General features: G+C 40.6%; 1 protein-coding gene across 2 annotated transcripts in view; it reads left to right on the plus strand.

The window, feature by feature from the left end:
- LRBA (LPS responsive beige-like anchor protein) overlaps nucleotides 1-13269 on the plus strand; it is a 503130-nt gene that overhangs the window by 349404 nt on the left and 140457 nt on the right. For both annotated transcript variants that reach the window (XM_066573657.1, XM_066573658.1), the window contains 2 exons: nucleotides 830-945; nucleotides 1760-1872. In XM_066573657.1, the coding sequence (XP_066429754.1) occupies nucleotides 830-945; nucleotides 1760-1872 (229 nt within the window). The remainder of the gene's footprint in view (nucleotides 1-829; nucleotides 946-1759; nucleotides 1873-13269) is intronic.

Below are 13269 nucleotides of genomic sequence, written 5' to 3' on the forward strand. Positions count from 1 at the left end.
CGGGACGAAAATCTCGCAGAATGACCATGGCGAAAAAACGTGAGATTTCTGCGTGAGGCTTCACCGCCTGCATTTCCACTGCAGCCATATCTCTGGATAGAGAGAAGAGAGGAAATGAGAAAAGAATTTACATGCTGCATCGTTGTTTTCCACAATGGATTGGCCGCAGTGGGTGTATGAGATTTTTGCAAAATCTCGTCCACTTTACTGGCTAATCCCGGGATTAGGAGCCACGGGCGGAATTGCCGTGCAGACATTCCGCATGGAAATTCCAAGGCAATTTCGCCCTGTGTAAACCCAGCCTAAGGGTTATGTCTTATTCCCAGTTTTTTCTTGACCTTCATCACTACATTTCTTATATCTCAACCCATGGGTTGTACGGATACTGGGCTGGCTGCACCCATTTTCCCATGTGCATACATCTTTTACTACTTCACTACCAAGATGCCTATTTAGGATAAGTACCTTTCCACCACCACTGCCCTTTACCTCCACTTCGCTTTGTATAACCAGTTAACGTATTTGGAAGCCCTTGGTGAGCGCCATCCTTCAGAATAAGCAGTTGATCTCTTAGGTTTTTTGCAAGCTGTAACCTTTCATAGCCATCACCTATGTGTGGTGCAGATGTAGTCCAAGTCTTGCTTGTTTAGTGACCATTATTGCTTACACATTTCATAGATCTCAGACATCATTTAAGTAGTTTTTGACCTTTAGTTTTTTGCTTTTTCTTTGATGAACTTTGGTTTTGAGCATGTAACAATGTTTGGTATAATATTTTCTTTTTATTCCCCTTTCTTGAAACCATTATTTCCCTTCTCTTTTTTGACAGGCGCATCTCCCTGGCTAGCCCTCGGCAGATATTTAAAGCATCAAACATGACTCAGCGTTGGCAGCACAGAGAAATCTCAAATTTTGAATATTTGATGTTTTTAAACACAATAGCCGGTAAAGTGACAGTATATTCTCTCTTAAGCGATGTCCACTTAGTGTTTTGTTTTCAGTTTACAGATTCATTCTGAAATAGCTCTCTGAATCAAAAAGTGTGGAGCAGCAACCAAAGGAAGACATGTTTTTTTATAGATAGATGTATATTAAGATATATAGTATCTATGCTGCATCTACATCTTATTAAAGGGGTTGTCCCGCGGCAGCAAGTGGGTCTATACACTTCTGTATGGCCATAATAATGCACTTTGTAATGTACATTGTGCATTAATTATGAGCCATACAGAAGTTATAAAAAGTTTTTTACTTACCTGCTCCGTTGCTAGCGTCCTCGTTCCCATGGAGCCGACTAATTTTCGCCCTCCGATGGCCAAATTAGCCGCGCTTGCGCAGTCCGGGTCTTCTGCTCTCTTCAATGGAGCCGCTCGTGCAGAATGCCGACTCCGTGTAGCTCCGCCCCGTCACGTGCCGATTCCAGCCAATCAGGAGGCTGGAATCGGCAATGGACCGCACAGAAGAGCTGCGGTCCACGGAGGGAGCAGACCCCGGCGGCCATCTTCAGCAGGTAAGTATGAAGACGCCGGACCGCCGGGATTCAGGTAAGCGCTGAGCGGTTTGTTTTTTTAACCCCTGCATCGGGGTTGTCTCGCGCCGAACGGGGGGGGGGGTTAAAAAAAAAAAAAAAAACGTTTCGGCGCGGGACAACCCCTTTAACTGTTTCATTTGTCAGCATATATACTACATGATGCCAATGTCTATTTCGCTGATGTATTACTAAACAGGAGCCTAAACTTTTTTTTGGTGGTTTTGATAGGCCGAACCTACAATGACTTGAATCAGTATCCAGTTTTTCCCTGGGTTATCACAAATTATGAATCTGAAGAGCTGGATTTGACCCTTCCAAGCAACTTTAGGGATTTGTCGAAGGTCAGTGCTATTTTATACTTATGTTAATCAAGTAATTGTGATTTGCTTAAAAAGTATGCAGTTTTATTCCATGTACTTGTAGCCACCGTAAAACATGAGCTGAATAGCGTTGACTTAGAAGTTACGGTATGGCAGTTTGCTGATCTGAGCAGGAAGAACACCACTTTTGAAAAATCCTTCAACTTCAGACTTGAGAAGGGAATTTCTAGAATAGGCCACCATTTCCAATTCATAGCAAGGTGCAAAGATGACAACCAAATCGGCTTATAGTTTCCACAAACTTTTGGTACACGCTGCGTTCACTTTTACTACTTACTAGCTGTAAGGGTTGTCCAGGTTAAGTAAAGCTTGGCTGCTTGCTTCCAAATACAGTGCGACCCTTGTCTGTGGATTATGTCTAGTATTACGACTCCGCTCCCATCCACTGCAATGGAGCTGAAGTGCAATACCACACACAACGCTATGGACAAGGGTGGCGTCGTGTTTGGAAGAAGGCAGACATGTTTTTCTAACCCCAGACAAGCCCTTTAACCTCTTAAAAGCTTCATACAACACAAATTACTATACATTTATCATTGAACAATTAGCCAAAAAGTACATTGATTGTTGTCTGAACATAAAGACATGCTAACACGTATTCTAGGTTATTAAAGCTCCATTTATTCTTATATTTTCGAACCCCAGCATACAGAAAAAGAAAACTATTCCAAAGATGAGCTAAGTGATCTATTCCAAGTCCTTAACAGTATAATAGGGCGAAAATTTCTAGTTTGGAAAGAGATGTTATGTAATGCTCTATTATTAGTCAATAACCTAACTGGCTATTTAAAATGCATAGGCAACAAACTTTTTGAAAAAGTGTCAACGAGATTATTAGTCAAATATAATTTATCAAAACTCTTTACGTTTTTAAAACTGTCCCTTCTTGGTCAAACTTTAAGGAGTAGAATCGAGAAGAGTTTTTCAACTTACCAAAATATGGCTTGAACAGAAGCTCCAAATCTAAATACTGTATAGCCCATAGTTAGTGCTGATTTTCTTAATACACTCTTGTAAGGACTACAGCTAGGGGGAGCTTTGCAGGCTACTATATAAGGATTTATATTTGTGTTAAATGGGAGCTATCTAAATTAGTTTGTAGTAAATGCCCCCTGGTCTCAAATCACCAGATCCTTTAACTTAAGTGAGGAAGAGAAGTAAAGGTGCATTTAGACTGACAGGTGATTGCTCAAAAATCGCTCAAACGGCAGTTTGAGTGACAGTTTTGAGCGATCATCTTTGCATAACTCTTAGCTAATTAGCTACTTGAGTTAAAAATGCAGGTGGAGCGGAACACCGCTGATTGCAAGAACAAAGCAGCTGTTTGCATATACAAAACAGCTGCTTTGTTCATGCAGTTATCAATAGTGTCCCGCTGAGCTGATGGCTCTGAGAAACAGCAGGAGCACTGGCAGCTCCTTTGTTTTCAGAGCTTTCAGCTGGTATACCGCTGGGAAGTCCCAGCGGGATACCAGCTAAAAGAATGCTATTGACGAAGCCCGCTGAGAAAATTGGCATTCGGCGCTGATAAGTCATTGCTGATTTTCTAGCTTGCTAGAAATGAGCGATGAACGAACAGTACACGACAAGTGCACAATGGCCGCGCGTTTAGATGCAATGGTTATTGCTCAAACGGCTTTTAGGCAAATTTGGAGCAATAATCGTTGTCTAAATGGGCCTTTAGGAATTTGTCAGAAAACCAGAACACAAACCCTCTTAAATATAAACTAAGACATTAATATGCAGAGAACAAAATAAAAAAGTACATTTGATAATCAACAAAGAATGTAAAGATCGTCAAATCAACTTATTGTATTCAGAGACAGATGAGCATTATTTGAAGCAAAATTCCGTCTTGAATCTGTGCTGATAAATACAATATTATAGGAGGGATACTGAATAGAGATGAGCGAACGTACTCGGTAAGGGCGATTTCGCAATCAAGCACCGCGATTTTCGAGTACTTCACTACTCGGGTGAAAAGTACTCGTGGGGCGCTGTGGGGCGGGGGGTTGCAGAGGGGAGTGGGGGGTAGCAGCGCGGAACAGGGGGAGCTCTCTCTCTCTCTCCCCCCCACTCCCCTCTGCAACCCCCCGCTCACCCACAGCGCACCCGAGTACTTTTCACCCGAGTAGTGAAGTACTCGAAAATCGCGGTGCTCGATTGCGAAATCGGCCTTACCGAGTACGTTCGCTCATCTCTAATACTGAACCTTTATTGGCTAACCAGAAAAATGATGCCACTCTTAGAATACTTTTTTTTTTCTTTCCACAAGAGTATTGCCACAGATTTTCCTAGCTAACGCAGTACCTCATGATTTTTGTTGTGTATCGCTCTTAACTCCCTAAATGACGATTGGATAAACAGCTTGGGTCACATTTGCAATTTTATTAATGCTAGAGCTGTTATTTCAGTGCTTGCTAACAGCATCATTTTTATTAAGTGCACTGTCTGGGGACACAGGAGAAGCAGCGTCCCTGACACTAACTGAACAGTGCACAAGTATTATACATAAGCCAATTAATAATGACGGATCATAAGCTTTCAACTATAAAGTGTCCTATTTGCCTATTCTACTTCAGACCGGCAGTTAGTGAATGGAACAGTGGCAGGTTCTATATGTCAGCAACATGGATCAGGGCTGCCAGTGAGAATTTCACATTCACAGACTACAAATGTTCATTCTAAATCCCATTTGCAGACTGGTGTAAATTGTAGTCTGTAGCTTTAAGATTGTGCAAGGACTTTATGCTTTTTGGCAGTTCTGTATTTTTAGGTATTTTTCTTGCAGCTAAGAGAGCAGTTTCATTAATAACACTTCCATTGCTCAATGACCTTATGTTGTAATATTAAAATGTAAGCAAATTCTTGATATTTACTAAAATTGAAATCCATAATTTGCTCAATTGAATGAATTTGCTACATTTTGCATATTCTTTCATAATTTACACACAAGGTTGTTTTAATGAAACACAATTCCTGAACTATTGAAAAACTGAAGACATGCAGAAGTAAAAAAATGGACCCACAGACTGCATGTGCAACTGCGCTCAGATGAAAAACTATGGGCAATTTGCGTACACAAAATGAATACATTTTTATATGCATTAGATCCAAGGATAGCCGATCGGAAAGTTTTTTTTTGCCAAAATAGAGGAACGGCGCTTTTTATATAGCGCTTGTTCTGTAGCTCTTCTAGAGGAGTGCTACACACTTCATCTATTTTAATTGTGGTGATGCCTGCGTTAGAGTAGCACTTTTCTTTTATTAACTTACAGAATAGGTCCAAGGATAGCTGCTTCCCCGAGCTTACATTTAGAGGAACCTGTCAGGTGCCTAATCGTTCTCATGCTGCAGGCACTACAGTATAGTGACAGACATGCCGATTTCAGCGGTCTGTCACTTACATTGATTGGTTAAGCCTTTTTGGAAAACTTGATTGGCTTATGTTTCCATATACGCAGTAAAATGGACGCATTATCAATCGGTTTCAAGGGAGTGGAGGGAAGGCTTGACACAGCAGTGATTTATATGATCTGATCAGTGCAAGGGCTCTTTCACATCACCCTTTTTGATTTCCTTTTTGCATTTTTGTCAGAGGAGCTGCAAAATGGGGAAAAAAATTCAAAGGTCCCATTGATTTCAGTAGAAATTCAATTATACTCAGTTCAATTCTGTTCCGTTTCATTTCCATTTTTTTAAACAGACTGGATCAGTTTAAGAAAAAAGGAAACTATTTGTCCCATTAGAAAAAAAAAAAGATCCATTTAAAACAAAAATCAAAGCGCTAATATGATTCGAGCCTTGAATGACAGACTGCTGAACTCAGCAGGTCTATTACAGTACTGTAGTGTCTGCAGCCTTGGGGTGATTAGAGATCTGACTGGCTCCCTATAAGCTCTACTTTTTCAAGTGACTGGTATGTGGAAGTGCAAAAGCACTACAGGCTCAACAGTTATGGTGGCCATACATATTAGGTGAATGTCGACCAACCAACTAATGTTTATGTTGGTGTCCCGACTCTTCCCTAACAGCAGATGTCGCAGGTAAAAGAATGACTGGACCGTCGAATTTCAACATGTCTAATCCTTTCATTCTCAAGGGAGATGAGCCACCACCAGATGGGTTTGTTGGCAGCTTATTTTCCTCTCCATATTGAGCACACGTGCACTCATGTAACATGGTTTGTAAGGCCGAAAAAAGACACATGTCCATCTAGTTCAGCACTATTACCTAGGCATAAAAAATCCAATGAGGTAGAACCATTTTTCTACATTTAAGGGAAAAGATTCCAACCTGACTCCAATCTGGCAATCAGTATAATTTCTGGAGCAACAACTCTTTTGATGTAATCAGTGACTATAACATGTAATATATCGCTCAAGAAAGGCGTCCAGGCCCCTCTTGAACTCTTATCAAATTTGCCATCACCACAAAATCAGGCAGAGTGTTCCATAGTCTCACTGCTCTTACAGTAAAGAACCCCCTTCTATGTTGGTGTGGTAACATTCTTTCCTCTAGATGTAGAGGGCGCCTCCTTGTCACAGTCCTGAGTATAAGTAATGATGAGAGAGATCTCTGTACTGTCCCCCGATATATTTATACATAGTTATTAAGTCGCCCCTCAGACGTCTTTTTTTTTTTTTTAAACTAAATAACCCCAATTTTGATAACCTCTCTGGCTATTATAGTTCGCCCATTCCATTTATGACGTTAGTTGCAGGTTTTGTACCCGCTCAAGCTCTGATATGTCCTCCTTGAATATCGGTGCCCAAAACTGTACACAATATTCCATGTGTGGTCTGACCAGTGACTTGTAAAGAGGAAGAACAATGCATTTCTTTACATAGTTTTGTGTCATCTGCAAATGTTGGTATTTTACTGCACAATCCTTTTACCAGGTCATTAATGAATATATTAAAAAGAATAGGGCCCATAACCGAACCCTGTGTGGTACCACAGTAGTTACAGTGACCCAATCAAAGTATGAACCTTTTATAACTACCCTCTGCTTTCTATCACTGAGCCAGTTACCCACTTATATTCTCACCCAGTCCAAGTATTCTCATTTTATATACCAACTGTTTATGATGCACAGTATCAAACACTTTGGAAAAGTCCAGACGCACTAGATCCAGTGACCCTCCCCGGTCCAGTCTAGAACTTACCTCCTCGTAGAAGCTGATCAGGTTGGTTTGCAGGAGCGATCTCTAACAAACCCATGCTGATATGGAGTCGTACAGCTATTTTTTTTGCGGTACTCCAGGATAGCATCTCTTAGAAACTCTTCAAACACTCTACCCACAATAGAAGTAAGACTTACTGGCCTGTAATTTCCAGGTTCACTTTTTGACCCATATGAATATCCACACCACATCGGCTGTGCACCAATCCAGTGTAATAGACCCCGTCTCTATAGAGTCCTTAAATATAAGAAACAAGGGTCTGTGTATCACATTACTTAATTCCCTTAAAACCCGGAGTTCATTCCATCAGGACCTGGCAATTTGTGTATTTTTATCTTTTAAAGACACCTCTGCACTCCCTCCTGGGTTAAGCCCCATTTACACGGGACGAATGTCGGGCACATTTTTTGCGATAATCGTTGTCTAAATGGGCCTTAAGCAAGTAAACTGATAGTGATAAAGACTATCAGGTATCTCCTCAATTTAATCTCAATAGGGGCAGTTCAGTAGAAACGCCTCTTTTCTTAACCCTTTAAGGACCAGGCTGTTTTGTACCTTAAGGACCAGACACTTTTTAGGGATTTTACCAATGTGGCAATTTTACTGCCCTATTTTTTTTTTTTTTTTTTTTAAGCTACCAAAATTATTTTTGTTGCATCAGACCTCTGGGGGACATTCACATGTGTTTTTACATTTTTCCACTGTAGCTTGGGCATCCATAGTAGCCTCAGTTACAGGTAGAAACATCCCCTGTAGTGACAGTCACTGGCAGAGCTGATCAGGGCCTTCTAGGACCCTGTAGCTCTACTGTAGCAGGAATTCCCAGTGGTCAAGTGACCCCCAGGCTCGCATAGTGGAAGAAACACTTTCACTTTTTAGTGCATAGTGCTCATAGAGCACTCTGTACTAAAGAAAGGAGGAGGCAGAAATGATTAAAACCCACTTCTCCCCCCTCTTCCGTGTTTTCAGCTGTGACCAAGAGCAGACAACCCATCCTACTTCTGATTGATTACAGAAGCAGGAGGCTTTAACCCCCGCCGTAATTTTACATACTGTTGGGCTTTAAGCCCGGGACCAAGCGCCATAAATTTACAGTGGTTGGTCCTTAATGGGTTAAGGCTCATTTACACGCAATGATTGTCGCTGAAAATTCATTTGAACGATGTCCTTTGAGCGGTAACCATTGCGTGTAAATGCTACCATTATTAGCTTTTCATCCGAACAATGATTTTTACTTCGGCATAAAAACCATTGATTGGCCACCCAGCTGATAGCATGGACCGCATGCTGTGATTATCAACGGGAGCGCTGATACCATTGTTTTCAGCTGCTGTCCTATGAGAGAACAATGTAGCTGTGTGAAGATAACACACCACCTGCTATTTACATACAGCTAAGGGAGCTTCATTTAAATGCAAATGAACCTAGTAAGCTACTAATAGGCATTAGTGCCCATTAGTAGGTATACAAAATGATTGCTCAAAACTGTCACTTAAACTGTGTTTTCAGCGATCATCTCTGCGTGTAAATGGGGCTTTAATCTTTAATGGGGAAGCATTTAAAACAATTAAACAAAGTAGAATTGAAACCAAACTGCAATTGGTGTACAACTCCGCTGTTACAGTAGTCCTTACTTCCTGAACATTCCTAGCCCTGAATCCTACTACTTCTCCGGAATAAGTTGGCGCTATACAAATAAAGATTATTATTATTTACTTCTAGGCTGCTTCTTCCCTGTTTCACATGTCTCAGCCTTTCACCCATGCCCAATTGTTGCAAAAAATTAGACTTGTAAATGGATTTCAGATTAAAATGAAAATTGGTTCTTTATTTCCCCCAAAAAATTCAAGACCATCAGACAATTAAGAATGTACTATTTTACATCATTGTCATTATAACAGTGTAAAATGAGATTTTACCAATGATGTATAAATAGGTCTATAAACCAAGAATCAATGTAGGCATTCTCATCCCATCTTTTAATCACATGTTTTTAATTTTCATGTCACTGATGAGGCATGCATGCTTTAAACATAATAGCCAATAGATGCAGTAAAAAATTTGGATCGAGATATTGATGAGTAAGCCCTTTGCCCTCAGTTATTAAAGGGGTTGTCTCGCGAAAGCAAGTGGGGTTAAGCACTTCTGTATGGCCATATTAATGCACTTTGTAATATACATCGTGCATTAAATATGAGCCATACAGAAGTTATTCACTTACCTTCCCTGCGCTGGCGTCCCCGTCTCCATGGCTCCGGCTAATTTCAGCGTCTAATCTCCCGATTAGACGCGCTTGCGCAGAAGGGTCTTTTCCCTTTGGCTCGGTCCGGCAGCGGCGGCGTTCTGGCTCCGCCCCCTTCTACGCGTCATCGCGTAGCTCCGCCCTGTCACGTGTGCCGATTCCAGCCTCCTGATTGGCTGGAATCGGCACCCGTGACGGGGCGGAGCTACGCGATGACGCGTAGAAGGGGCGGAGCCAGAACGCCGCCGCTGCCGGACCGAGCCGAAGGGAAAAGACCCTTCTGCGCAAGCGCGTCTAATCGGGAGATTAGACGTTGAAATTAGACGGAGCCATGGAGATGGGGACGCCAGCGCAGGGAAGGTAAGTGAATAACTTCTGTATGGCTCATATTTAATACACGATGTATATTACAAAGTGCATTAATATGGCCATACAGAAGTGCATAACCCCACTTGCTTTCACGAGACAACCCCTTTAAAGGCATTGCCCCTCGCAATGGCTACAGGAAGCAGGCATTCCATACATGGCACAGTGACCCATGTTGATACTGCAGGCTGCAGTCTTATTGAAGTGAATAGGACTCAGTCTGCAGTACCAACCCAAGCCACTGTGCAATGTACGAAGCTGTCTGCTTCCTACAGCAAAACCACTTCATTGTGAAAATGTATTCATTAGAGTAAGACAATCAAGACATCATTTACAATAGCTTCTGCAAAGAGTGCTCTTCAGTGGACAATAATTTTTTACATAACGTATGCTCCTCTAAATGTCTGTGTATGTATCATCAATCTTGTAATATACTTGCATAAAATCAGTTTTTGTTTTACCACTGAAAATCAAAACAGAAATTGCTGCCACTAAGAATCTACTGTTCAATAGCTGTGCCATCCACTGCCTGTCGTTTAGCATTTGGCTTCTCTAGTAACAGGGACACTGCTAGTTACTACATGTAACACAGGGACATTCAGATGCTGCTTTGCAGCTGATTGACACAGGACTATGCAAGGCAGCATGGGATGTGTGGTGAGGATGTCTCGGCCGGTTGGTACTAGCAGAATGACTAGCTTAGGACACCCGTCACTACCACCTGTAAATGGTTGCAAACCATTGGGGAGCAGAAAAATATGAAAAAAACTTCATGGAAAAATGAAATGAAAGAGATTAAACTGGGTGCCAGTAGCAACAAAGCAGTGACCAATGAAGGGCTGGGCTTCTTCTCAGGTGCGCTTTAACATATGGTAGACCAATACTCGCAACGGTTTGGTTTTATTTAACATTTACTGTAAGAATGACCTTGCCATTTTAATTCTGTAACTCTGATTACGAAGCATATTACAGTACACATCGTCAGGATATTGCCTATTTCATTGAATAACCAGTAGATAACGGTAGTAGAAACTTTCCAGCCCGTTGTCTTTTAATGCTAGTTTAGTTTGTGGGTCCAGATTTTCCTTTAAGTATTTATGACTTCTTTATATTATGGATGACACCCATACTACAGACACAGGAGGGAGGCTGGGAGCTAAGGAATGAAAGAACTTGTAAGAGTGGTCTGTCTAGTACACAGACAAAGGCTAGATAAGAGACAGACCTTCAACTGGTGACTGAAGAAGAGATGGATTACAGTAAAATGAATTTCTACAAGAGTTTAAAATATACACACTATAGTCGGAGTTAAAGCTATAAGAATAGTGCAGAGGTTAGGACCATTTCATAGGCTCGTCAAATACTTTATGAACTATGCTAATAGTATGTTAATTCATAACCAGATAGCCTAGATATTCAATAGTTTGTCAACCTTGATCTGGGGTCGATCCTGCTCCATACAATGAGCTAATCACAGCTATTAACCCTTTAAATTCTGCTGTCAATTCTGACCGAATTTAAATGCCCCAAACGATGATCGGGGTTCCTGAACGACCCCCAGCGATGGCAGCCAGGGGCCTTCTGAAAGCCCCCAGGGCTGCCATTTCAGATTTGCCTATTAAGCCATACCAGTGGCGTGGCCTGATATATTGTCTGTCAGATCACTGTATAATGTAATACTATGGTATTACATCATTCTACAGGAGCGAACTTGCAAGTTCATGTTCCCTATGGGGACTAAAAAAATGTAAAAATCAATTTTAAATGTTAATTATTTAAGAAATAAAACAAAAGAAGTTTAAAAAACAAAAACCCTTTTGCCATATTTATAATAAAAGCATCTAAATAGAAAAAAACCCAAAATATATGCTGGTATCGCTGCATCCATAAAAGTCCAATATATCAGAGTAACGTATTATTTACTCTGCATGGTGGATGTTGTCAGAAAAGCAGGACGCCAAAATTGCGCTTTTTTTATGGCGGTTCGGTCTCCAAGAAAAAAATTAATAAAAAGCGCTCAATAAGTCATATGTACTCCAAAAATAGTATCAATAGAAACTACAGGACTTCCTGCCAAACATGAACCCTTGCACATCTATGTAGCCTTAAAAACGAAAAAAAATTATGGCTGTCAGCAGAAATTTTGTTTTTCTCCAAAGATATATTTTTTAAGTACAACAACAAAAAACTATATAAATTTGGAATCCAAGTAATCGTCTGACCCACAGAATAAAGTTAGCATGTCATTTTTACTGCAGTGTGTAAACCGTAGGAACAAGACCCCCACCCCCAAAAGATGGCAGAATTTTATTTTTTTCATTTCACTTCCCTTAAAAATGTTTAAACGTTTTTTTAGTACATTATATGGTTCATTTAAAAGTACCTTAAAAAAATACAAGTCACCCAGTAACAAAACAAGCCCTCATACAGCTACGTTAATGGCTAAATAAGGGTAATGTTTTTTTACAATTGGTGAGGAAAAATTAATTATGAAAAAAAGGCATCGTCCTGAAGGGGTAAAACGTTACTATGCAATAGTATAGAAGACATGCTGCTCCTAGGAATACCACATAATTGAATTGTATCTGTATAATACAGAAGTGCCTGCATGGGTTAGTCTGTAATTACTAAATTCCTAATAGCAGTACCTGTAGTAGTATAGAGAACAGTATGTGCTGTTACTGCAGTAGACATGCATGTTCTATTGTTAATACTATTTGCTATATTGTCCTCCTGGCCACATACACTTGGTTTGTAATATTGCTCTTGTAGTGTGTGTGAAGCCATGGTTTCCTTATTTCCTGGTGTTTATGTGACTGTGTATGTGTTTAGTGGAGGAATTCCTTTCTGCATATGCTGCAATAGCAGACTGAAGTAGAAGATATGTAAAAAAAACCCATCTCCATCTCTTTGCACAGTTTTTAATGTTTTTGGTTGTCTTACTGATGTCATGCAGTTTGTGTATAGCTCATCTGGAAATCACAAATTTTAGCATTTTGTTCTGGAAAATATTCCTTTGCAATTTGTAGAAATGTCTGCTCCTCGTTATGCCGAGTGGCACATGAAGGATTCCAGTGCTATCGCAGCAATAGATAAAATGGAAAGCACAATATGAGGTAGCAGCTCCGCTGTATACGAAGATTGGTCTTCTGCAGTCCACACATTACTGCTGTATCTACCGTTGGTTTTAGAGGATCTGCTGACATGGTCACAGGGAATGTTCTCCACAGAATCTTTCTTTATAAAATATGATAAAAGCATGCATTTTGTGCTTGATACATTGTTTCTAGTAATGAATTAGGTTAGCTTTGTTGATGCGGCAATGTAAATGGTTACATTCTAGACTAGACTCCAGAGCTTGGGGGGGGGATACATAAGGTAGCTTTACACATAAGAGGGGTCCTTAGTATTCTGGAGTTGTATGTATGTAGCATGCTAACTAAGTAATGAGGTATTGACCATTGATGAGCTGTGTCTCTATACTATTAAACACCAATCTGTATCCCCTTAATGACCGCCGATACGTCTTTTGATGGCCTATATCGGCGGTCTATTTATGAAGAG

This window comes from Eleutherodactylus coqui, chromosome 7 (genome assembly GCF_035609145.1).
Source record: "Eleutherodactylus coqui strain aEleCoq1 chromosome 7, aEleCoq1.hap1, whole genome shotgun sequence".
NCBI lineage: Eukaryota > Metazoa > Chordata > Amphibia > Anura > Eleutherodactylidae > Eleutherodactylus > Eleutherodactylus coqui.